General features: G+C 42.4%; 1 protein-coding gene across 2 annotated transcripts in view; it reads right to left on the bottom strand.

The window, feature by feature from the left end:
• The window catches only part of LOC128650146 (methanethiol oxidase-like), a 169,632-nt gene that overhangs the window by 49,722 nt on the left and 95,141 nt on the right, over nt 1-24,769 (bottom strand). For both annotated transcript variants that reach the window (XM_053703868.1, XM_053703876.1), the window contains exons 5-7: nt 15,507-15,627; nt 11,500-11,682; nt 11,240-11,421 (exon numbers count right to left, since the gene is read on the bottom strand). In XM_053703868.1, coding sequence (XP_053559843.1) covers nt 11,240-11,421; nt 11,500-11,682; nt 15,507-15,627 — 486 coding nt within the window. The remainder of the gene's footprint in view (nt 1-11,239; nt 11,422-11,499; nt 11,683-15,506; nt 15,628-24,769) is intronic.

Below are 24,769 nucleotides of genomic sequence, written 5' to 3'. Positions count from 1 at the left end.
ATTTAAGATTGTCTAAGATTGTTTAATTTGGGTTATTTTGAGGCTAACCATTTGTAAGGACAACACAAACTTGTGAACAAGGAACACTATCAACTGAAGTATATCTTGGTATTTGTGACAAGTGGTTAACACTATCTACTACCAAGTAGATAGGAATTTACTGCTCAGCTTGATATAGCCTAAAACAAGCTTATTACATGCATCACAAGTGCATGAACAAAGCTGGCTAAAGGCAGCAACTTACAAAGTAATGGTAAAGAGGAAAATATTAACACAGTAAGGAAAACGGCTGTAGTCAGTGAGAATAAGAATCTTATAATAACAGCATCACTTAACAGGAGCAACGGCAGAATCTTAACTGGAAGATTTAACACATGTATCAATATGTGTTTTACTCATTACCTCCCGAGCAGGATAGGGAGCTGGGTCAGTGGAGCAGGCTAGTTATGCTGATTAGGCTCTGAACAGCTGTCCCTGGAGAGCAGTGCAAACTTGAAGTGTTCTGTCTGGAAATTCTCACAGCGTGATGTGAAAGCTGCAGGTACGCTGAGCAGATGCGGCCATGTCAGATGAGGTCACGACCCAGGAGTGTAGAGCAGAGACTGCTGTAGATAGGATCTAAAGTTAAAACACAAGGTAGCTAGATTAGCAACAAGGAGTTAACAAATCCAGACTGGAATAGGCTAGCAAACTATTGGAGACAACAAACTTCAATAAACCAGCAAGGAGAAACGACAGCTGGTAGGATTTATACAGATGCACTTAGTGGTTTGTGAGTAGATTAGTTAAGGTGGTAGTGAGGGATGATTGTAATGAAGTTTTAAGAGGAATAGGAAGATGATCCTGACATACTCCCCCCACAAAGAAACCACAGAGAGGTTTCATGGACCAGGTCTATCTGGATGACGGTTATGGAACTGTGAGACAAGACGAGGGGCAGAGAGGTTAGATGCGGGTTCCCAAGAGTCCACTGATGAATCATAACCGGTCCAATGTATGAGGTATTGGAGCTGTCCACAGAAGCGCCTGGAATCCAAAATACTGTCCACCTCATAATCAGTGTCTGGCAAAGGAATATCTTGGGAAGAAGCCTGTACTTGTGAAGAAGCTGAACAGGGTTTGACTAGGGAAACATGAAAGGTTGGATGAATGTGGAAAGTGAGAGGCAACTGTAACATGACAATGACAGGGTTCAGAACGGTGGTAACTGTGTACAGTTTCAAGTTAACAAGATCTGTGACTTGAGGGTTATTGGAGTAAGCTTTATGTAGAGGATCAAAATGAGGATGGTAACCATAATTAATGTAGAATGACGAGAACCCTGTACTGGTATTTGTGGAGTTATTGTATGCGAATTCCGCTAGGGATAGGAAGGAAGACCAGGTATCCTGTTGGTGTGAGCAATAACAACGCAAATATTGTATCAACCATTGATTAGTCCTTTCGCATTGGCCATTGGTCTGCGGATGATACGCAGTAGTCAGAGCTTAATGCATGTTGAGTGCTTTACATAAGGATCTCCAGAACCTGGAGGTAGACTGGGATCCCCTGTCACTAAGAACTGTTTTAGACAAACCATGTAGCCAAACTATTTCTCTAAGAAATAGGTCAGCAGTTTGTTGAGCAGACGGTACAGTTTTGGTTGGTAAAAAGTGAGCTACTTTTTAAAAGAAATCTACAATGACAAAACCTCCTGTATAGCCTTGGGAGTTGGGTAGGTCAACTATAAAGTCCATGGAGACACTGGACCTTGGTTGGTTTCCAATTGGTAATGGAACTAACATACCGACTGGTCGTTGGTGAGAGGGTTTAGAGGTTACCAGGAGGATAGGTGATCACAAAATCAAACAGGGAGAAGTAAAGGCTCCAGCAGAGTTGTTGCACTGATAAAGTACGGTTACTTTGGAGGTATTGGAGATTTTTGTGATCAGTAAGAATCACTATAGGGAGTAAAGCCCCTCCAGTAAATGTCTCCACTGATCGAAGGAGCTTTTGATGGTAAGCAACTCCTTTTCCACAACTGGATAATTCATCTTAGATGGAGTCATGAGCCTTGAAAAATATGCAACAGGATGTAGGGTGTCTTTCAAAGAGGATCTCTGGGACAGCACAAAGGCTATTGCATAGTCTGAAGCATGTACCTCAAGAACAAACTGGCATAAAGTGTCTGGTATTTGTAGGATGGGTGCAGTGACAAAACTTTGTTTGAGTTGGTTAAAAGCACACTGGCAATGTGCAGAACAATTGAAGGAACTATGGAGTTTCGTTAAATCAGTTAATGGCTTGCAGATGTTGGCAAAGTGAGGAATGAACCTCCTGTAAAAATTGGCGAAACCCAAAAAACGCTGGACCTCCTTTTTTGAGGAAAGCACTGACCAGTCTGTAACAGCTGAAATTTTATTTGTTTCCATACCAATACCTAAATGGTTAATGTGATACCCTAAAAAGGAAATGTCAGGAGAGTTGAAAGTGCATTTTTCTAATTTTGCATAGAGGTGGTGTGTACGTAGTCTGGAGAGTACAAGTCTAACATGGTTAATATGGTCTAACTGGTTACTAGAGTAAATCCGGATATCATCTAAGTACACAACCAAAAAGGTATCAAGGACATCACGAAAAATTTTGTTAATAAAATTTTGAAATGTAGCCAGTGCGTTACACAAGCCGAATGGCATAAATGTATACTCGTACAGGCCATAACGGGTCCTGAATGCAGTCAGCCATTCGTCACCGGCTCTTATTCTAACAAGGTTAAAGGCTCCTTGCAGGTCAAGTTTAGTGAAAAATGTTGCGCCACGGAACCTCTTAATCAGCTCGGGTATGAGAGGAAGAGGGTACCTGTTTTTCTTGGTACATTTATTTAATTGCCTATAATCTATTATAGGTCTGAGGGAACCATCCTTGTTTTTCACAAAAATATACCTGCACCAGCTGGTGAGGTAGATGGTTTGATAAAGCCCTTCTTTAGGTTATCGCTAATGTATTGCTTAAGGTGATCCAACTCAAGTTTTGATAGCGGGTAAATATGGCCATAAGGTATAGAGGCACCTGGTAAAAGATCAATAGGGCAATCATAATGGCGATGTGGGGGTAAGGTTTCTGCCTCTTTTTTATCTAAAACATCTAGGAAATCCTGATATTGTGTAGGTACTAGGGTGTGAGAAACCTGTAATATGTTTGAGGTAGGAAAACAAGTGTTTTAACATTAATGAGATGCTAGAGTAATTGTGAGGTTATTCCAGTGTAAAGTAGGGTGATGTAAGCGCAACCTGGTGATACCCAGAACGATAGGAAAGATAGGTGAAGATATGATATCAAATGGCAGTGTCTCAGTATGACCTTTGGTAATGGAAACCAGAAGTGGGACTGTTTGTTGGGTAACTGGGCCTGATGTAAGTTGGGAACCATCAATAACTTTCAGAGGCACTGGCATGCATTTCAAACAAAAAGGAATTTTATTATTTTTAACCAAATCAAAATCAATGAAATTGCCGCTGGCATCCGTGTCAATTATGGCTTCGGTGTGCACTCTGTGCTGGTCCCACTGAAAAGTCAAAGATAACATGATGTAAGAGGTAGGTGTTGATTTACCGTAGAGAGAGTGGAGTTTTCTTACCAGATTTCTGTTGACAGGGTAGGGCACTCCTTAATGATGTGGTTGCTGGCAGCGCAGTACATACACAAATTTAGAGAGCGTCTTCTGTTTTTCTCGTGAGGGGAGAGAGGTCCAAGTAGGAAACTGATATCCATGGGATGTTCAACATCTTTGTATACAGGAGAAGAACCTCTAGATGAAGATGAGCTGGCAGCGAGTTTCTCTAATTTCCGTTCTGTAATTCTCCTATCTAAGGTGACAGAGACAGAATATAGCTCTTCCAAATCTTCTGGAATACGGATTCTAGAGAGTTCATCTACAAATGCACTTAGTGGTTTGTGGGTAATTTAGTTAAGGTGGTAGTGAGGGATGATTGGAATGAAGTTTTAAGGAGGAATAGGACGATGATCCTGACACCATCAGAATTTGATACAATATATGTATCTGTAGCAGAGAGGTAGTTTTATATCTTTCATTTTGATGTGAATTAATTTTTTACATATATTTGTAACACATGTATAGTGCACATATACCTGTTTGTTATTTCCAAGGGAACCTTTGTGTTTAGAACTGTGATTGGCTACAATCACTCATAAAAGGTGTGCTATGTTTGTGTGGAGCTATCCTATGATTAAGTGCCGCACGGCACGAAATATGTCAGCTCATATTTGATTGACATATTTCTCACAATCAGAGGTCAGGGAAGTATGGAAAGGTCATACACTCCACACTAGAAGACCTGGTACACTTCATTTGTAATAAATAAATGATTTGGGTGGTATAGGAGTGGAAAGGCGTCATGCCATAAGAAAACACATTGCACTGCTTTTCATGTTAAGGTTTTTGCTCATGCTAAACTACAGTGTTTCCTGATAATAAAAATTAAAAGTACAACTCAAATCACACCTTCAAATCATATGACTCACACATTCGGCACTCTTCTTGTGAACCAATAACCAAACATGACCAAGTTTTGGGTACAAAAGGCTGCAGCCCGCATTTATTAAACAAACAAATGTTTACAAATAACACAACCACCTAACCAATGTGGTTACAAAAAACCCTGGGGTGCTGTCCATCATCCACCACACGTGCCTTCCACTGGCTGCTGCCAGGCACGCCCCCTTTTCTTAAACTCTCCCCATCGTCCGATGAGGTACCATTACCACATAAAACTAAGCCTGATAAGGCCAGCACCCGCCCCCAGCTGCGACTTCCAAATTCTTAAAACAGGGAGGGAGGGAGCTTTTCCCGCTTCAAAAGGGGAACTGATGCTGGCTTCCGCCTCACAACCCTCAATACTTATACCAGCTCCTCCTCCCCTAAACTCTGCCTAGCAACCCACTGCTATTGGCCTGTAGTGTGGTCACATGCCCCTGCTCTCAATTCATTCCTTCCGGGGCTTCTTTGACTCACACATTTGGCACTCTTCTTGTGAACCAATAACCAAACATGACCAAGTTTTGGGTACAAAAGGCCGCAGCCCGCATTTATTAAACAAACAAATGTTTACAAATAACACAACCACCTAACCAATGTGGTTACAAAAAACCCTGGGGTGCTGTCCATCATCCACCACACGTGCCTTCCACTGGCTGCTGCCAGGCACGCCCCCTTTTCTTAAACTCTCCCCATCGTCCGATGAGGTACCATTACCACATAAAACTCGCCTGATAAGGCCAGCACCCGCCACAGACCGACCTACCGTTGGACACCGCCCAACCGGGCTAAGGCCTTCTGTACCCCTTCTTTTAGGTTAAAATTAAATAAGTGCAACCCTACTTCGTTGAGATGCACCCCATCCTTAATAAAAAAGCATCTGCCTGATTCCCCTTCAAATTCAACATGGCGAATGCCAAAACCCCCCAACTGAGAAACAAAACCTGATAGCGTCCTGTTAACCTTTCTTCTGGATAAGTCCAGCCTCCTGACATCCCAAGCTGAACGCCATTCCAACCTTGTCTCAATTTCTGACCACACAATTATCACCTTCGGGAACAAAACCTTCAACCTACGCATGCCACCCTTCAACTGGTCAATCAAATCTTTTTGAGCCATAAACCCCAAGTCATTTCCTCCAGCGTGTATCACCAAAATGTCAGGAGGCTTGTACAGCCTGGCATACTTACTCACTGTAGCCACTACCCCTTCCCATCTGAGACCTCTTACCCCAAACCACTTTACCCCAACCTGTTCCCGAGGAAGTCCCAACTGGATTCCCCCTTCCTTTGTTGCTGCTGCCTTTCTCGCCCAGTAAATGAAAGAATGTCCAACTATCCAACACTGAACTGGACCTGTCGAGAAAAACAAAACTATACTATCATGTTTGGCCGAACATAACGTTTAAAACACCCCGACTTCCACCTACCCACCTTCTTCACAACTTCCTCACTCAAACCCAATTCATGCGCCTCAGTTGCCGCGCCTATTCTAAACGAATGGCATCCAAAGTCTTTGGGATCCACCCCTGCCACGGACAAAGCCCTCCTAAGCACCGCCCCAAACTGATATTTTGACAATGCTCCTCCATCCTCATGCCTCAGAAGAGGGCCCTCACCTCTTGGCCTGATCCTCAGATAATCCACCAGTGAACCTACCGGGCAACAAACACCCCCGATAGCGAATAACTTGATTGAGCGGCCCACACCCTCCTGATCTGTCTTAGATTTTCTAAGCCAAATAGACACTTCTTCCCTTGATATCACCACATCTCTCAACCCGATACCACCATTGTCCTTTCTATTGGCCCCTACCAATTCCAACACCCTAAAATCCCCGAAAAAAGCTAATACAAAAGCCACCCGGAACAAATAATACTCAAACTTCGAATTGCACACCTCCTCCAAAGCCCCAACTACCTTTAATAGTAAACCAAATACAAGTGGACGTCTTTTGTCCCCCACAGCTCCACCTCTACAAACACCTCTCACCGCCAATTTTACCCAAAACTCCTTGGTTAAATCGACCCAACCCATCAGCTTAAACAGAAAGGCTAACGCCGCCACCTGACGATTCACCATGGACTTTGACATCTTCGCCTCTTTCCATTCCTGCACCCAATCAACTAAGTACCACACCCATTCCTCTTTTGACAGCCTGATCCCATCCCTGTACAACCTACAAAACCACCGTTTCTATACTGGCATGTAAGCTCTTAACGTACTCTGGGCTAAAGCCCCTCTCGCCAATTTCAAACCTTTAAGAAGTCCATCTGCCACAATGCCCTTGGGCATTCCTCCCCATCCAACTTCGCCTCCGGGGCTGCTTCCCGAAACTTCTGCCACTGCAACCGGGAAAGAGAGTCAGCAATCACATTTTGCTTCCTGGGTACATGCACCGCCCGAAAAAACACATTCCCCCTCAAGCATTCCAGGACAAACACTCGGAGAAGCCGAATCACCGGCCTCGACTTTGCTGTCAACTTATTGATCGCAAATACCACTCCCAGATTGTCAGAGTGGAAAGTCACCTTCCTATCCCTCAGCTCACCATTCCATACCATCACAGCCACCACCAACGGAAACAATTCTAGAAACACCAAGTTCTTGGTTAAACCTTGTTCCCTCCATTCCTCAGGCCATGTATCCACACACCATCTGCCGACAAAGTATGCCCCAAAGCCATGGGCTCCTGAAGCATCCGTGTATAGGTGCAACACCTCATCCGATACCGGCCCCTCCTGAATGAGCGACCGCCCATTGAACTCCTCCAGAAACACCAACCACACCCTTAGATCCTCCTTCAAATCATTTGAAAGCCGGATCCTGTGGTGCGGTTCCTTCACCCCAACCGTAGCCAATGCCAGGCGCCTTCCAAACACCCTTCCAACTGGGATCACCCAACAGGCAAAATTAAGCTTGCCCAGTAGCGATTGCAACTCTCGCAACGACACTTTCACCTTCCCCAGCATCCCATTTATGACCTTTCTCAGATCTACCACCTTCTCCCAAGGTAACGAGCACTCCATCAAGACTGAGTCAATCTGGATCCCCAGAAAACTCAACTTAGTCACCGGCCCTTCCGTCTTTCCTGGTGCAATCGGAATCCCAAATTGCTCAGCCACTTCAACAAATGTTTCCAACAATGTTTCACAAACTCCAGAATCAGCCTCCCCCACAAACAGGAAATTGTCCAAATAATGGACCATCGATGACCTGCTCGCCTTTTTCTTCACCACCCATTCCACGAACGTACTAAATTTTTCAAAATACGCAGAGGATATGGAGCATCCCATGGGTAAACACAAATCCACAAAGAATTCCCCTTGAAATTGGCAACCCAATAAATGATGACACACCGGATGGACTGGTAAAAGCCGAAAGGCTGCCTCAACATCCACCTTTGCCAACAATGCTCCTACCCCCGCTCTCCTGACCACACTCACCGCCTTATCAAATGATGCGTAACGTACTGCAGTCAAAGACGGGTCAATCCCATCGTTAACAGACGAGCCCTTAGGATGAGACAGGTGGTGAATCAACCTAAATTGTCCCGCCGTCTTCTTTGGGACCACCCCTAGCGGGGACACCCTCAAGTTCGGGAATGGAGGGTCCCTGAAGGGGCCCGCCATTCTCCCCAGCGCCACCTCCTTATCCAACTTAACTTGAACCACCTCTGGGAATTGCTCAGCCGATTTCAAATTCCCAGGCACACCCGATCCCTTTGACCCCTCAAACGGGATACGAAACCCTGAACTGAAGCCCGTCAGTAACAGCTCCGCATCCCCCGCTCTACCCTTTGTCTTACCGTACTGTCTTAGCCACGGGGCCATCTCTCTTACCCTCTTCGGGGTCCGAGCCCGCAGCAGCACCCTCACCTCCATTCCCTTTTCCTTTCTGGAAACATTTTGCCCCAGAGTGCGCACCTCCGCATCCTGAGCACTCGTGCTTGTATTTGCACGCCCCTCCAAACCTACACACCCCTTCGTTAAACTGGAAGCAGAGGCCTTTTTTAATTGCCACCGCTGTGGCCCCCACGGCCGTTCCGCTAGCCCCCGTTCCTCCGCTCCGAAAGGACTGCCCCCTCAAAGGAGTCATCAACTCTAACCACACCCCCATCTCCCTGTCATCCCACCGCATCTCTGGTCGTACCGCCAGCCTCTGGCGGAACTGTTCATCATATCGCCACCAGGCAAGCCCCCCATATGTCCTCTGAGCCCCTGCTATTTCATCAAAATAACAAAACATAGCCAAACTCTGCTCTGGGAATTTCTCCCCAATCACGCTGGCTAATATGCAAAAGGCCCTCGTCCAGTTTGAAAAAGTTTTAGGTAATTTCCTCCACTTTTTCTTTCTCTCCTCCTCTTCCTTTTTGCCCTGTTCCCCCTTTGGATCCTCCTTTATCTCAATAAAGTGATCCAACGGCAACAATGAAAAAACCTCTACAAACTCTCGTTTCCATATCTTTTCTTTAACCTCTTTACTCAGATGGATCCCAAGCGGTCCTACCGAGCACAAGCAAGGCCTTCGCAAAGCTTGATCCGCCACAATTAACACTTCACAGCTTGTAACCGGCACCGACCCTCCTTTATCTCCCCCACTCCCCGAAGGGGTTCCCACCACCGGTACACTAACCTCCTTCACTGCCAGTACCCATGCTCCCGCTGCTGTCTCCACATCACTCCCAACCTTCCTTTTGTCTTCTAATTGAGCCACCAGCTCCTTCAGACCTTTCATCACCGTCTCATACACTCCCCCCAACTCTTCTTTTTTCTTCCCCCCCTGCAGGGAACCCGCCGTCTCACCTGGCGGCCTAGTCACAGGCTCCTGCACCACCATTGCAGCCTCTCTCCTTCTTTCCGCCATGTCACCTGCAGATCTTCTCCCCCTATCATCAATGTTATAAGACATAGAGATTTCCCTCCTTCGTGTATGTTCTCGATCTCTATCCCGCCTGCCCCATGTGGGGGACGTGTGCCTTTCCCGCTCCCTGTAGTCTATCCTTGGCGTCCGGGATCTCTCCCTCCGCCGTGCCCCTCTGCTCCTGCTCCTGTCCCTTCTGCTCTGTCCACATGAACCTCCACCTGATCTCTGTGAAGAATGATTAATATGATGTCTCTGCCCCCTAGTGTCCTCCCTCTCTCTTCCCCTACCCCTCTCTCGTTCCTCCCTAATCCCCTCAATTTCTCCCTCACTCTGAGTTACGTGTCCCCCCCCCAGGCACCAGTGAATTGAGCAGCTGCATTAAAGTAGCCATCTCTCCTACCTGTGCCGATCTCTCCGGTTCCGTCTGCTGTCCCAACTGCGACTCTTCGCCAGCAAAGTCACTGTAAGATTCATTCATCCACAGGACGTCCTCCTCCAGCTCCTGTAATGAAGACTGCTCCACAGGCAACCCCGGCCTTTCCACCGGGACGCCGTCCGACTCCTCCGGCTACCTCCACCTCTGGCCGTCACAGACCTCCCTTGTCCCAAAACTCCCCTCCTGTCATCCGGACTAAGCCGCACCGGCAGCTTTGACCGCCTCACCGGCCGACCGTACCGCTCCTGACCTGATGTCCCCGCTGGCTCGACTGTCGCCGTCCCTGCACCTGAACCGCTGTCCTCTGAAAAGAGCCTCTGCTGGAGCCAGGTAACACCTTTTTCCGCTACCAAGGTCCTTACCTGTTCCAGCAAAAGGCTCACGCTCTCCATTCTGGCTGTCAGCTTTTCCCGCTTCAAAAGGGGAACTGATGCTGGCTTCCGCCTCACAACCCTCAATACTTATACCAGCTCCTCCTCCCCTAAACTCTGCCTAGCAACCCACTGCTATTGGCCTGTAGTGTGGTCACATGCCCCTGCTCTCAATTCATTCCTTCCGGGGCTTCTTATACTTGTACACATTGAACACATGATCACCTATGTCTGTTTATACTTGCAATTAATTGTGTAGACAATTTTAAATATTTTATTAAATTATTCAAAATTATAAACTGCACACACCATAAACATATATTACTGATTACATTTAAAAACCTGCCTTCAATATTTAATCTGGCCATGTTTTACTGATACATTAACATCAATAATGTCCTGAAAAACTTTTTTTTTTTATTATAAATGTAATCACAAGCCTTATTTTCTTGTGTTATTTTTGTAGAAAGTCCCTTTTTAGCACATGCAACTAGCACATGGTTATACAGACATGGGACACACACACACAGGAGACAGATATGAGCTATATGACATGAAATAAACCTGGCTTCGTAGCTGGTAGTGCAATTGAATACTTTACTTGTCTACATTAATGTCCTGGCTCCAACTCTCTTTCCTGATGCCAAGTATCTAGTTATTGACCAGTAAAACCGGCTGGTTGGAGCACAGCCTTTGAAAATAGTAGCCTGTAATTGTTACTATAGGTTTTGGGCACAGTATTCTCAAGGACTGGTAATTTTGTTACTTAACCATACCTATTTTGTTCAGTAAAAATTCTATTAGTACATAGGCCTCATTTTTAATGAATGTAATCAATAAAAGTATTATTGTATTAATTTGTTACTATGCCATATTCTTTTTTTTTCCTAGTAACTGAATTTTTATTTGGTTGTACTCAGATATTTTTGTCCTAAGACAAATAAAAGACTAGTCAGGATATTTTTGCAAAACTCAAAATTATTTTTTCCAATTCTACTTTACCTCCTAACAGCATACACAGCTTTGCCCTCACCTTGCCTTTGTAGAAGTGGAAAACAGAGCTGCTTAGGGCACAACAAACAAAGCCTTGTTCTTCATTTGGATTATGGAGGAATTTGATCTCCAGTGGTATCAATCCATCTTGCCCCAAGTCCAGTGTCTGTATAAGAGTATGCTTGGTCCAATCCCACACATTCAAACTATGTCCATAGTGACCTAAAAGTAAAGACATCTTGTAGCAGCAGATTGAACAATCGTTTTGGGAGTTTGGTAACCTTCAGTCCACTTTCTTACCTGCTGCAACATCTTCTATATTAAACCCCTTCAAAAAGGCTTTGGGGGAACCCAATTCAGAGCTGATCATGACATTATGCCGTGGCTGGTACCAGAAATCATAGCCAAATTTTGCTAAATTGCCCTCTGCCTCCCAGTTTCCCTTCACCTCAAATGTCTCTCCATCCAGCAACACAAAACCACCTGAAATGGAAAAACACAACTAGAAATATTGCTGAAAATAGCACACAAAGAAAGAAAACCCCTGAATTACTATGACCTAGATTACGAGTTTTGAGCGCTATAGGGAAAATAAAGAACACCACAAAATTGGCGTTATTTAACCCCCTATAGCGCTGCCATTACAAGTTTAAAAAAACCCGGCTTGCGTGTGCGATATGGAGATTTTAAGCTCCATACCGCAGCCAAATACAAGCAGTGTTTTGACGTGTTTGTGCATGCTTTCCCCATAGACATCAATGGGGAGAGCCGGCTAAAAAAAAGCCTAACACCTATGATTGAGGAAACAAAAGCTTGGTAACGCAGCCCCATCTATGTAGAAAAAGAAAATACAGTTCAAACCTAACACCCTAACATAAACCCTGAGTCTAAACACCCCTAATCTGCCGCCCCTTAGATCGTTGCCACTTACATAATGTTATTAACCCCTAATCTGCTGCCCCCGACATCGCCGCCACCTACATAATGTTATTAACCTCTTATCTGCTGCTCCCGATATCGCCACCACCTAAATAATACTATTAACCCCTAATCTGCCACTCCCAATGTCACTGCCACTATACTAAAGTTATTAACCCCTATTCCGCCACACCCCAACATGGTCGCAACTATATTAAAGTTATTAACCCCTATTCTGCTGCTCCCCAACATTGCAGCAACTAAATAAAGTTATTAACCCCTAAACCTCTGATCTTCCACATCACTACCACTAAATAAACCTATCAACCCCTAAACCGCCAGCCCCCACATTACAACCTAAATTAAACTATATTAACCCCTAAACCTAACTCTAACGTAACCCTAGCCCTAACGTAACCCTAACCTTAACACCCCCTAACTTTAACATAATTAAAATATAGCTAAATTTAAATTACAATTATTAACTAAGTAAACCTATTAACCCCTAAACCGCCAGCCCCTAACTTTGCAACAACCTAAATTAAACTATTAACCCCTACACCTACCCCTAAACCTAACCCTAACACCCCCAAACTTTAACATAATTAAAATAGATCTAAATTAAATTTACCATTATTAACTAAATAATACCCATTTAAAACTAAATACTTACCTGTGAAATAAAACCTAAGCTAGCTACAATTTAACTAATAGTTATATTGTAGATAGCTTAGGTTTTATTTTTATTTCACAGGTAAATTTGTATTTATTTTAACAAGGTAGACTAGTTAGTAAATAGTTATTAACTATTTACTAACTACCTAGCTAAAATAAATACAAACTTACCTGTGAAATAAAACCTAACCTGCCTTACACTAAAACCTAACATTACAAAAAATTTTAAAAAAAATACCATTACAAAAAATAAAAAAACTATCATTACAAAAACAAAGAAAATTATCCCAAAAAATAAAGATTATTTCTATTATAATACCCTTTAAAAAAATAAACACCCCAAAATAAAAAATCCTAATCTAGAATAAACCACCAAGGGCCCTTAAAAGGGCCTTTTCGGGGGCCCTTAAAAGGGCCTTTTGGGTGGCCCTCAAAAGGGTCTTTTGTAGGGCATTGTACTGAGATAAACAGCTTTTTTGCTCCAAATAAAATACAAACATGCCCAAACACTATACAAACCCCCCCCCCAAACTACCAAGGGCCTTTTGGGGGGCCCTTAAAGGGCATTTTGTAGGGCATTATCCTGAGATAAACAGCTCTTTTACTAAAAAAAAAACAGCCCCTAAAAATATACATTACACAAAATAACAAATTAACAAAAATAAAAAAAAATATTTCTATTCTAATACCAATAAAAAAACACCACAAAATAAAAAAAACTTAATCTAGAATAAATTATTAATGGCCCTTAAAAGATATCAGCTCTTTAAGTGAAAAAAAATAAAAATACCCACTAACATTACAAACCCCCACGCCCCAAACACACAAAAAAATATCTAAAAAAGCTAAGCTACCCATTGCCCTGAAACGGGCATTTGTATGGGCTTTGCCCTTAAAAGGGCATTTCGCTCTTTTACAAGCCCAACTCCTAATCTAAAAAAAACCACCCAAAAAACCCTTTAAAAAGGCCTAACACTAACCCCTGATGATCCACTTACAGTTTTTGAAGTCCCGCTTCAACGATTTTCATCCCGACAAAGTCTTCATCCAGGCGGCCTTTTCAATCTTCATCCAGTCGGCTACGTCCTGATTCAAGCGGAGAGAAGTCTTCATCCAGGCGGCCTCTTCAATCTTCATACAGGCGGCATCTTCTATCTTGATCCCAGAGGCATGGAGCAGGTCCATCCTGAAGACGTCCGAAGCAGAGCATCCTCTTTATACGTCGTACACTGAATCTTCAATGCAAGGGACGCGATTCAAGATAGCGTCCCTTGCATTCCTATTGGCTGAAAAATTTGAATCAGTCAATAGGAATTAGGGCTGCTAAAATCCTATTGGCTGTTCAAATCAGCCAATAGGATTTAAGCAGCTCTCATTCTATTGGCTAATTCGAATTAGGGCAATGGGTAGCATAGGTTTTTTAGAAATAGGTTTTTTATTTTGGGGGGTTGTTTGGGTGGTGGGTTTTACTGTTGGGGGGTCTTTGTGTTTTTTTTTACAGGTAGAAGAGCTGAAATCTTTGGGGCAATGCCCCACAAAAGGCCTGTTGGTAGTTTATTGTAGGCTAGGTTTTTTTTTATTTTTGATCATTTCATTTGTTAATTTCCGTAATTTGGTGTTTGTTATTTTTTGTAATTACTTTGTCTTTTTTCAGAGTAGTGTTAGGATTTTTTTAATGTGTAGTTTAGTTTTATTTAATTGGTAGTTAATTTAATTTTAGTTTAATAATTATACTAGTTTAATTGTTAGTTTAAACTTAGTTTTTTTAATTTGACAGGTAAGTTTTAATTTAAATTAAGCTACAGTTAAGGGGGCGTTAGGTTTAGGGATTACTAGTTTAAATTAGTTTATTGCGATGTGGGGGGCTTTCGGTTTAGGGGTTAATAGTTTAGTTTAGTATATTTCGTTGTGGGAGGCTTGAGGTTTAGGGGTTAATAGGTTTATTATAGTGGCAGCGGCGTAGGGCTTAATAACTTTAGTATAGTGGGGGAAATGTGGGCGGACAGCAGATTAGGGGTTATTAAGTTTATTATAGAAGTGACGATGTTGGGGAGTGGCGGAAAAGAGGTTAACAATTTTTTTAAGTGGCATCGATATCGGGAGTGGCAGATTAGGGGTTAATACATTTATTATAGTGTTTGCGATGTGGGAGGGCCTCGGTTTAGGGGTTAATAGGTAGTTTATGGGTGTTAGTGTACTTTTTAACACTTTAGTTATGAGTATTATGTTACAGCTTTGTAGCGTAAAACTCATAACTACTGACTTTAGATGGCGGTACAGATCTTGTCATTTTAGGCTGTAACGCTCGCTTTTTAGCCTCACTGCAAATCGTAATACCGGCGCTATGGGAATCCCATTGAAAAACATCATTTTTAGGAGTGTGGGACTGACGTTGCGGTACAGGCTAAAAGGCTTGCAGTACAGCTATACCGACAAGACTTGTAATGGCGGCGGTGCTGTTTTAACTCTGAAAATACCATATTTTCAGCCTTAAAAGACGAACGCACAAACTTGTAATCTAGGTGTGAATTAATTATACCCTATTATACTCGTATATCAACTGCATTAGCCAATAGAGAAGAAAAAGGGTTATTTAGGGATATTAACATATGGGGAATAAAATGTTTGTCCAAATAACTTGTACTATAAAATAGCACCACATTTGTCAGTGCAAATTCTTCAGATGTTCCTAATTCATGTCCATTTATGGGCACCTTTGGCATTTCCTGATGGGTCCCCCAGGGCACTGATCATGATTTCCCCGCTACCAAGGCAGTGGGAGGTGTGCAAGTTAGCTAGTTTGCACTTTGAGAACACATCTTCCGGCTCCACAACCTGCAAATTCAAGGAAATAATCAAAACTATTCAGCCAAAAAAAAACAACACATATCTGCAGGGACAAAAATATTAAAATTCGATAAAGAATTGTGGTAATGTTAATTACCCAGCATATAAGAAACAGTCAGTTAAAAAAAAACTTCTATGATTGTTTCTAGTCAATTTAATAAATAAAAAGGGGCACAGATGGATGTAAAGAATGAGCATACAGTTTGAAAAAAAGGTTCCAATTTACTTCTGCTATCAAAACTACTTAGTTGTCTTGGTATTCTTTGTTAAAATGCAGTTATATCAAGTAGCAGATAGCAGCACTACCAATATTAAAGGCAAAGGCCCCTATTTATTAAAAGTCTTGCGGACCTGATCCGACAGTGCGGATCAGGTCCGCAAGACCTCGCTGAATGCGGAGAGCAATACGCTCTCCGTATTCAGCATTGCACCAGCAGCTCACAAGAGCTGCTGGTGCAACGCCGCCCCCTGCTGACAGGCAGCTGTCAATCCACCCAATCGTACTCGATCGGGTTGATTTCTTGCGATTCCTGTCCACTTGCTCAGAGCAGGCGGACAGGGTTATGGAGCAGCGGTCTTTAGACCGCTGTTTCATAACTGCTGTATCTGGCGAGTCTGAAGACTCGCCAGAAACATGGGTCGTCAAGCTCCTTTCGGAGCTTGATAGATAGGCCCCAATGTATTTATTAAGCCAAATATGTTGCTTTTAATATTGGCAGGGCCGCCATCAAGGGGTGAATAGGGTGACTCCTGTAAGGGGCCCAGTTAACCAGGGGGCCCCATGAGGTAAGCACAACTATTATTTTAAAAAAATATTTTTTTTTTCTCTACATTTTGGCAGCTACCAGAGGGTGCTACAGCAGAGTGCTATTGAGCGTGGGAAATGTCATTACAAGGAGTAAAGCATTAGCATTTGAGAGGATTTCTGAGTGTGTGCACAGTTTGAGACAGACTTGGCACTTCAGTTTGTACTGTGTGTGCCAGAGTCAGGCGGCAGATCACTTTTATTTGCAGAGTAGGTAGGACTTATTTATTAAATGTTTTTTATTTCTTTGTGCAATTTCAGATTGTAACTTCCACGTGGCAGTTGTGTGGTGGGGCCAAAGGTCCAAAAAAACACATTTTATTTAGCAATATGCAGCACTGTATTTATGATGGTTTGACATTGCTGTATAAATTCTATATTTAAAACCATGCAGAAATGTTTCCTCCTCAATACACAAATGTGTAGGTGCCATTTTGGCAGATATGATTTTTTTTTATTTATATATATTTTAATTACATTCCAGTTTACTGCCCTTTATGCAAGGACTTTCCAGATGCCAGGAGACATTTTATCTAAGATTGTTACATCTGCATCAAATGTTATACTCTCTGGCTAAGATTGCTCAGTGTTTGAATGAGACAGGTTAACTTAACACTGTTCAGTTTACACTACAGCTGACTCAATTTTGAAATACATACAAACAAGCCTAAATCCTGCATTTAACCAGATTTAATGGTATGAGACCTAGTGCCACAGTTTATGGTTCCACCAAGAGCATACAGAGTACAGCATTTTCAAATTCCATACTGATGACAGATGGGAACATTTGTACACCAGATTTGAAGTGGTGCTCTTGGTTGGGGAAAATGTGGGGAAAAATACCCCAAACATACGTCAACCTTTCAAAAGTACTTTTCTTCATCTACCCATTCTGACAGATCAGTAATGTACAATTTTGAATTCACAGAAGTATTTTTGTTTGCACATTTACAAATATGATTCTTTAAAAAGTGATCTCTTAAATTCTGCTTTTTTTTTTTTTTATCATGCATGTCACACACTGTTGATTTAGGGGATGGCAATGTGCAGAAATTTTATGTCTTTGTGCTTTTGTTGGTGTCTCTATGAGTGTGTATGTAATTTTTTTTCCGTGGATCTCTCTGTGAGGGTTTTTGTGTCTGTCTTTGTGCATTTTCTGTGGATGGACCTGTGAAGGGGTGTGTGTACGTATGTCTTTGTGTGTTTTCTGCGGATGTGTGTGTATGTCTGTATTTTCTGTGGGTGGGTGTGAGTGTGTATGTCTTTGTGTGTTTTCTGAGGCTGTCTCTGTGGGTGTTTCCTTGGGTGTATGTGCAAGTTTGTGTGTGTGTGTCCATTGTCTGTTCCTTTTTAGGACATTTTGACCTTACTACTGATTATTCACACCTTTCTACAGACTTTGAGACTAATGAGATCTTTCTGGAAGTCACCAATCCACCACTTAACCTTTAAATAATTGTTTAGGCAGTTCAGGGCCCTTACTTTCAGTCACTGCATGCTGTTGTCATAATATAGTTGGCATCTTCCTTGACAAAAAGATAATCAGAATTCCATATTTTGCCTTGTAAATCTCCCTTTTTGACAAAACTGTAGTCTACCTCATTACTTGTCAGGAAAATGTAAACAAGTGTTTAGTGTCTGTGTGGGTGTCTGTGTCTGAGATTGTTTGTGTGTTTCTTTGTGTGTATGTTAGAGTGGCTATATGTGAATCCTTATGTGTGTCTGTGTGTTTCTGTGTTACTACCTTTACAACATTTCCAAGTTTGACTACACTTAAAGGGACAGTCAACCCAAAAATCGTTTTAAGTTATATATATAAAGTTTCCAGAGATCATTATTTACAAATGTCGCCCAGTTTTGTAATATATTGCGTTTGCAAGTAAAATCACTTACTGTTCACGCCGCTGCCGTTTGAAAATGTCCATCTGGCCCCTCTCCTATTTCGTCATCAGTGACATCATCATCTTCTTGTGATCCCTGTAATTTTTCTATCGTCCTCGTAACCTGCTTTAGCGCATGCGCAATGCACCTATTGTACTGAAGGGGAACGAGACACAAATACTAGATACAGCTACCATTCATAGGACCTTAAAAGATGCAGGTTAGCAGCACACACTCTGCACAGAATACATTTTCTGTTTAACCTCAGGACTAAATATAGGGGAAACAAGAGTACAGTCGTCAGTAGAAATAAATAATGCATGGAAATAGGTAACAACCAATGAGGTTGGCCTGACAGGTAAGAAACAAGAGAGTCCAGTAAAGTGAAAGCTGGGACCCAATAATCTGTCTTGTGATTCTGTTTATCGTTCTTTAACATCTCTGTATTTTTACTGAACTCCTTGTCAATCTAGATTAGGACGGCAGATCTAGGCTACATTTTGCAACTATCAGAAGTGATTAGTGTGAGTTGATTGAAATCAGATCATACATCTCACTCTACGAGCAGCTCCCGCAAAAGCGCTCACTTCTGTTGCTCACAAACAGATAAGAAGATCACTCAGGGGGCGGAGCCAGCGCTCAATGGAGTCGGCTGCACGCGAGTGAGCTCCCGGATCCCGAAGGGCAAGCTATACAATCTAGTGCCCTAACCGCAACGGACCCATGGATTTCTAGATGCCAACAGCCACTGACCCTCGCAGGGACGTTACAGTATACCCGTGGCAAGAAACAAAGCATCCGGTGGACATACCGAGCCCGGACTAGGCCACGTGGGTAGGAGACCTCAGGGCTGCTGCTAACGGCCATGATTAGCTGACACGGACAAGAATCTCTGCCAGATCACAGCTCCACGGAGGCTTCAGGTAATGGGGCCACAGCTACTATACTTTTGCAGACTGGGGACACAACACAAAGAGTGACATTAATATAGCGGAAAGCAGCAAGGAGTATGCTGTTAGGCAATACGCCATTTTATTAATACCGATGAGTTAACACAGCGAAAAAAGGTACAGGATTATCTCGGCTCATGCATTGGGAAGCAGCATTTAGGATTGCAATTCTATAAAAAACCCTACACCGGGTTATTCATTGGCATCAGGGTCTTTTTGTAAGCTGGAAAGAACAGGCTTGAATGTACACAGCAGCAGCTGAGGCCTTATGATATGGTACTGTAATCCCTTTGTTGGCTAGGCATTTTCACCATTATGATAAGGAGCAAGAAAGAGTTATAACTGTCGAACTGTGTCGTGAAGATAGTACTATAGTTCAGCTATACACAATTTGCTAACAGCAGCTCCTGTCCCTTCATATAAAAACACTATCCCAGCACCATGTCTCCTAAAAAAGGAAACAAGTCTGATAAAGCAGCGAAAAAACAAACACCCTCTACACCCTCTGTTAACGATTTTTTCAAAAATGTAGATAATGTATCAGGAATACATAAAAAGCCTGCAATCAAGAGATTCATCGCTCTCTTCAGATTCAGAGGATGAGGCTCTGGACAATGCAATATCCATTCCTAGAGCTCTCCTTAAGTCACTGCCTTCTAAAAAGGACTTTTCTAATTTAGTGAGTCAAGTCAAGCAGTGCATCAGGGAAGAAATCTCAGAAATAAAAAAGAGCTCTCAGATGTGGGCCAAAGAGTGGAAAAGCTAGAGGGTGACACAGACTCGCTTACTGCGAATGTGACTACTTTTCAATCTCAGATTTCACATCAGGCAGAGGTCATTGCGCAGTTAGAAAACAAAGTCGATGACTTGGAAAATAGAAATCGCCGCAACAATGTCAGGATCAGGGGAATCCCTGAGTCTGTTGCCCCCTCTGCATTAGAGCAATATATACAAGGCCTGTTTTCATATTTAAAAGATGAAGATGCTGAGGTTACTGTTGCTTTGGATAGATTCCATAGAGCTTTGCGTGCCAAACCTCTGGGAGACCAGCCACCAAGGGATATCATAGTCAGAGTGACAAGCTACCCGATAAAAGAAAATATAATGAAAAAGGCTAGAGAGAAGCATCCTATAACATACAAATTGGATAAACTGCAAATTTTTGAAGACTTGACACCACTAACTCTTCAAAAAAGAAGGGATTTTCGCCCTCTTACAAGTAAATTAAGACAGCACAATATTCCATACAGGTGGGGCCATCCCTTTAATCTGCAGATCATGTGGAAAGGAAGAAGGTGGGTCTGTAATAATCCAGAAGATTTTGGAAGAATATGTACAGACCTGGAAATAACACCCCCTTCCTTGCAAGACATCACCCCAGCCTCTTCTACTACAGCTGGTCCGGCTCCGCCGCCTCTCCCACAGAGGCTTGAATGGCAGAAACACCAAACGAAGAATTCAGCCACAAGAGATCCTAAGATGCACAAGCATCTGATTGATGGACGATGACCTTCTAGAGGACTAAGTATATAAGTTATGTAATTTTTCTTGGTGATGTGCCTTGCCTTTTCTTGCAGTTCGAGTATGGTTCGGTCCTGACCGTTTACCAGCATAACTAACCTTAAAGTTAAGATAACTCATTCTGGTAATGTTTAAGCAGTTTTGAATACTACTGTCTGTTTTAGTTAACATAATGATAACATTGTTTGCCAAGTTGTAATTGTTGCCCGAAGGGGATCCTTTTCCCCTACCCTCAGAATTACCTTACTAGGTTTTCTTATGTGCACCAGTTGTATACTACAAATGTTCTGTTATTTTATGAGTTTTATTTATGTTATTTTAGCCCTACAGGCTCCCCAAGGAGAGAATCAGGTAATGCTGAATGTTTCTTTGATGGTTTTAGTGCATAATTTGCAACATGTAACATATCTTTGGTTCACGTTCACCACAGTAGGATGACTACACACACCTCACAGAATGTACAAGTAATCACTCAGAATGTGAAGGGTTTCAATTGTCCCAACAAAAGAGCTATGGGTATTCAGGACCTTAGAAAGAGAGGGGGGAAGATTTTAATGCTACAAGAGACGCATTTCAAAGCACACAAAATACCAAAGTACTTCTCTAGTCATTACACGCAACATTTCCACAGCACTAATGAAACAAAAAAATAAATGGAGTTAGTATCCTGTTGCATAGATCTCTACCCTTTCAACTTATCAAACTGGACAAAGATAGGGAGGGCAGATATCTAGGAATATCGGGCTTGCTATTTGGGAGGCCGATTACCCTGGTTAATGTATATGCCCCCAATCAAAGACAAGGTGCTTTCATATCAACCATCACTAACAAAATCATAGACCTAACTAAAGGGCCACTTATAATGGCAGGAGACCTGAATGCAACCCTAAATCCAGATATAGATTGCTCCAACCCCTCACTGCGTAGAAATTCAAAAGACCTCCGATCTATCTGGAGTAGCCTAAAAACACTCACCCTTCATGATGTATGGAGGTATTCACACCCTAATACTAGAGACTACACCTTTTTCTCCAACCCACAAAAAAGTCATTCTAGAATAGACTATATCCTGGTGGATCATCTAGCTCTATCCTTAGTTAAACACGCTAACATCAGCCACACCTCTTGGTCAGATCACTCTATGGTAAATTGTCTATTACACTGGCCGTCGATTCCCCTAAAGCCATTTAATTGGAGATTAGACGACTCTCTGCTACTGGATCCAACTCTAGTGGAAAAGTGCACAAACCAACTAGACTCCTACTTTACAATAAATAGCATCCCCGAAACTAGTAAGGCTATAGTTTGGGAAACACATAAGGCTTATATTAGGGGGGAATTTATTAAAATGAAAGCTCAGAAACTGAAACAGCAGTCTATTATCTATAAAAAGTTAGCGCAGGAGGTCTCAGAGGCAGATTTTCAACTGAAGCTCAATCCTTCAGACGCATCCTTATTAGCCAATCTGCATGATAAGCGCAACAAACTAAATGATCTTCTCCAGATTGAATCCCAAAGACTCCAGCTATTTCTAAAACAAAAATACTACACCGAAGGTAACAAAATGCTAGCCAGAGCCCTTAAAAAGCAAAAAATAAAAACTTTCATACATTCCCTTGTTTCTGAGAAAGGAAACAACATATCGATAGGTAAGGCATTCCACTCTTTTTACCACAAATTATACAATCTCTTCCCTAAAAGATCACCGCATAATCTGAAGTGTGAGGAATACCTAAAAGACATCCCCCTGCCCAAATTGAAACAAGCAGACATTGAGATACTGGAAGCCCAAATTACAAACACAGAAATAATTGAAGTCATCTGGGAAATGAAACCTGATAAAGCCCCTGGACCTGATGGTCTATCTAACCGTTACTACAAAACATTTGCCAAACAACTTATCCCCCACTTGTTGAATCTATTTAATGACATAACAGTTTCAAGCCAATTTCTGGACACAATGCTACAAGCTCATATCTCAGTACTCCCAAAGCCCGGTAAACCTCCAGATAGACCTGCCAATTTTAGGCCCATTTCATTGCTCAATGTAGATATGAAAATGTTTGCCAAGATTTTAGCTAATAGAATAAACAAATTTCTGCCTGACCTGGTACATGGTGACCAGGTTGGATTTGTTCCAGGGAGGGAAGCTAAAGATAATATTAATAAGACTCTCAACCTTCTAGACTTCCTTAAACACTCTAATATACCCTCAATATACCTCTCAACTGACGCGGAGAAAGCGTTCGATTGCTTAGATTGGACCTTTCTCCTGGCCACACTTCACAAATTTGGATTCCCCATGAAATTAATACAGCAAATTCAGGCCCTGTACCTCAATCCTTCGGCTCAGGTGTTAGTTAATGGCACCCTCTCAGAACCCTTTGAAATTCGTAATGGCACGAGGCAGGGTTGTCCCCTGTCACCCCTCCTGTTTGTACTATCTCTAGAACCATTGGCTGTTAAAATAAGAAACAACTTGCAAATCAAGGGTATCAATATCTCAGACCACGAGTACAAGCTGGCCATGTTTGCGGACGACGTCCTAATGACCCTGTCGTCACCGCTGACATCCCTTCGGGCAGTACAGACTGAACTGGAGAAATATGGGGCAGTTTCGAATTTTTCAGTTAATAACTTAAAGTCCGAGATATATCCCATTAATTTAAACGAAAAAGACCTTACCACCATTAAACAGAATTTCCCATTTAAAATTCAGGTAAAGGCTTTGCGCTATTTAGGCATACACATCACCTCAAATTTAGAAAACCTACGTAAATTGAATTATGGTCGACTGCAGGAGGAGTTTCAAGTTTTAGTCTCCTCATGGCTCCCAAAACACATATCATGGTTGGGAAGAATAGCGGCAGCTAAAATGATGCTGCTACCAAAAGCCTTATATGTAATGCAAGCCCTTCAAATCCCAGGTGTAGATACAGATATCCGCAAATTGCAAAATATTATGAATGCGTATATATGGCACAGAAAACCACCCAGATTAGCAAAAAACACCTTATACTCACGCAGAGAAGAAGGAGGCCTGGGGGTACCATGCCTTCAGGCTTATAAGCAGGCAATATCCTTAAGCAAAGTTGCGGAATGGTGTAGGCAAATATCCAACTAGAATCGCAACTGTTAAATGTCACTCAAATAGGTAGAATGTGTTGGGCCCCTCAGAAATTGTCTTGGTCCTTGCTAGAACTTTATCCGAATATAAGGGAGACATGGATGTGTTGGATCGCAATGCGCGACAAGTTGAACATTATCTCCACGACATATTCACCTTTGACCACTCTCTTATTCAATAAAGAACTCCCCATTGAACAAAGAGGGATAACAAAACAGGCTACACACACCTTAGGCATGTCAGACTTTCTCCCAATTTGTATGATGGTGGAGGGAGGGAAAATAACACCTAGGCAGACATTAGTGGAGAAAGGCTTTGACGAATTTAAACCATGGTTGCTTTACCACCAAACCAGGCACTACATACTCTCACACAGAAGAAAAGCAGACATGTTGAGGCAGTTGACTCCATTTGAAAACATTTGCACTTCACAACACCACCCAAAAAAAGTGATCTCACTGATGTATGGGCTTGTTCTTAGGTCTACCCTTCCACCCAGGCCCACCTATGTTCAAAAATGGGAGAGGGAGTTGAATAATGCCTTCTCCAACAAGACATGGATGTCCTGGTATCAGGCTACAGCCAGATCGGGTCATTCAGCAGCAGTCCTAGAAACTAACACTAAGCTTACTAGATGGTATTTAACCCCCGCTAAACTGAAACACATGTTCCAGAATGCAAACGGTAGATGCTGGAGGAGATGTGGTCTGGAGGGCACTATGCTTCATGTCTGGTGGAGCTGTGAAAGCCTGCGCCCATTCTGGGTTGAAGTTCATAGACAAGCATGTTTAGTAATTGGCACACAATTATGTCTTACCCCAGAAAGGATTTTGTTTAATGCAAACT

This window comes from Bombina bombina, chromosome 1 (assembly GCF_027579735.1).
Source record: "Bombina bombina isolate aBomBom1 chromosome 1, aBomBom1.pri, whole genome shotgun sequence".
Classification (NCBI taxonomy): Eukaryota; Metazoa; Chordata; class Amphibia; order Anura; family Bombinatoridae; genus Bombina; species Bombina bombina.
Note: the sequence above shows the minus strand (reverse complement) of the source record. Positions and strands in the feature narration are given on the sequence as shown.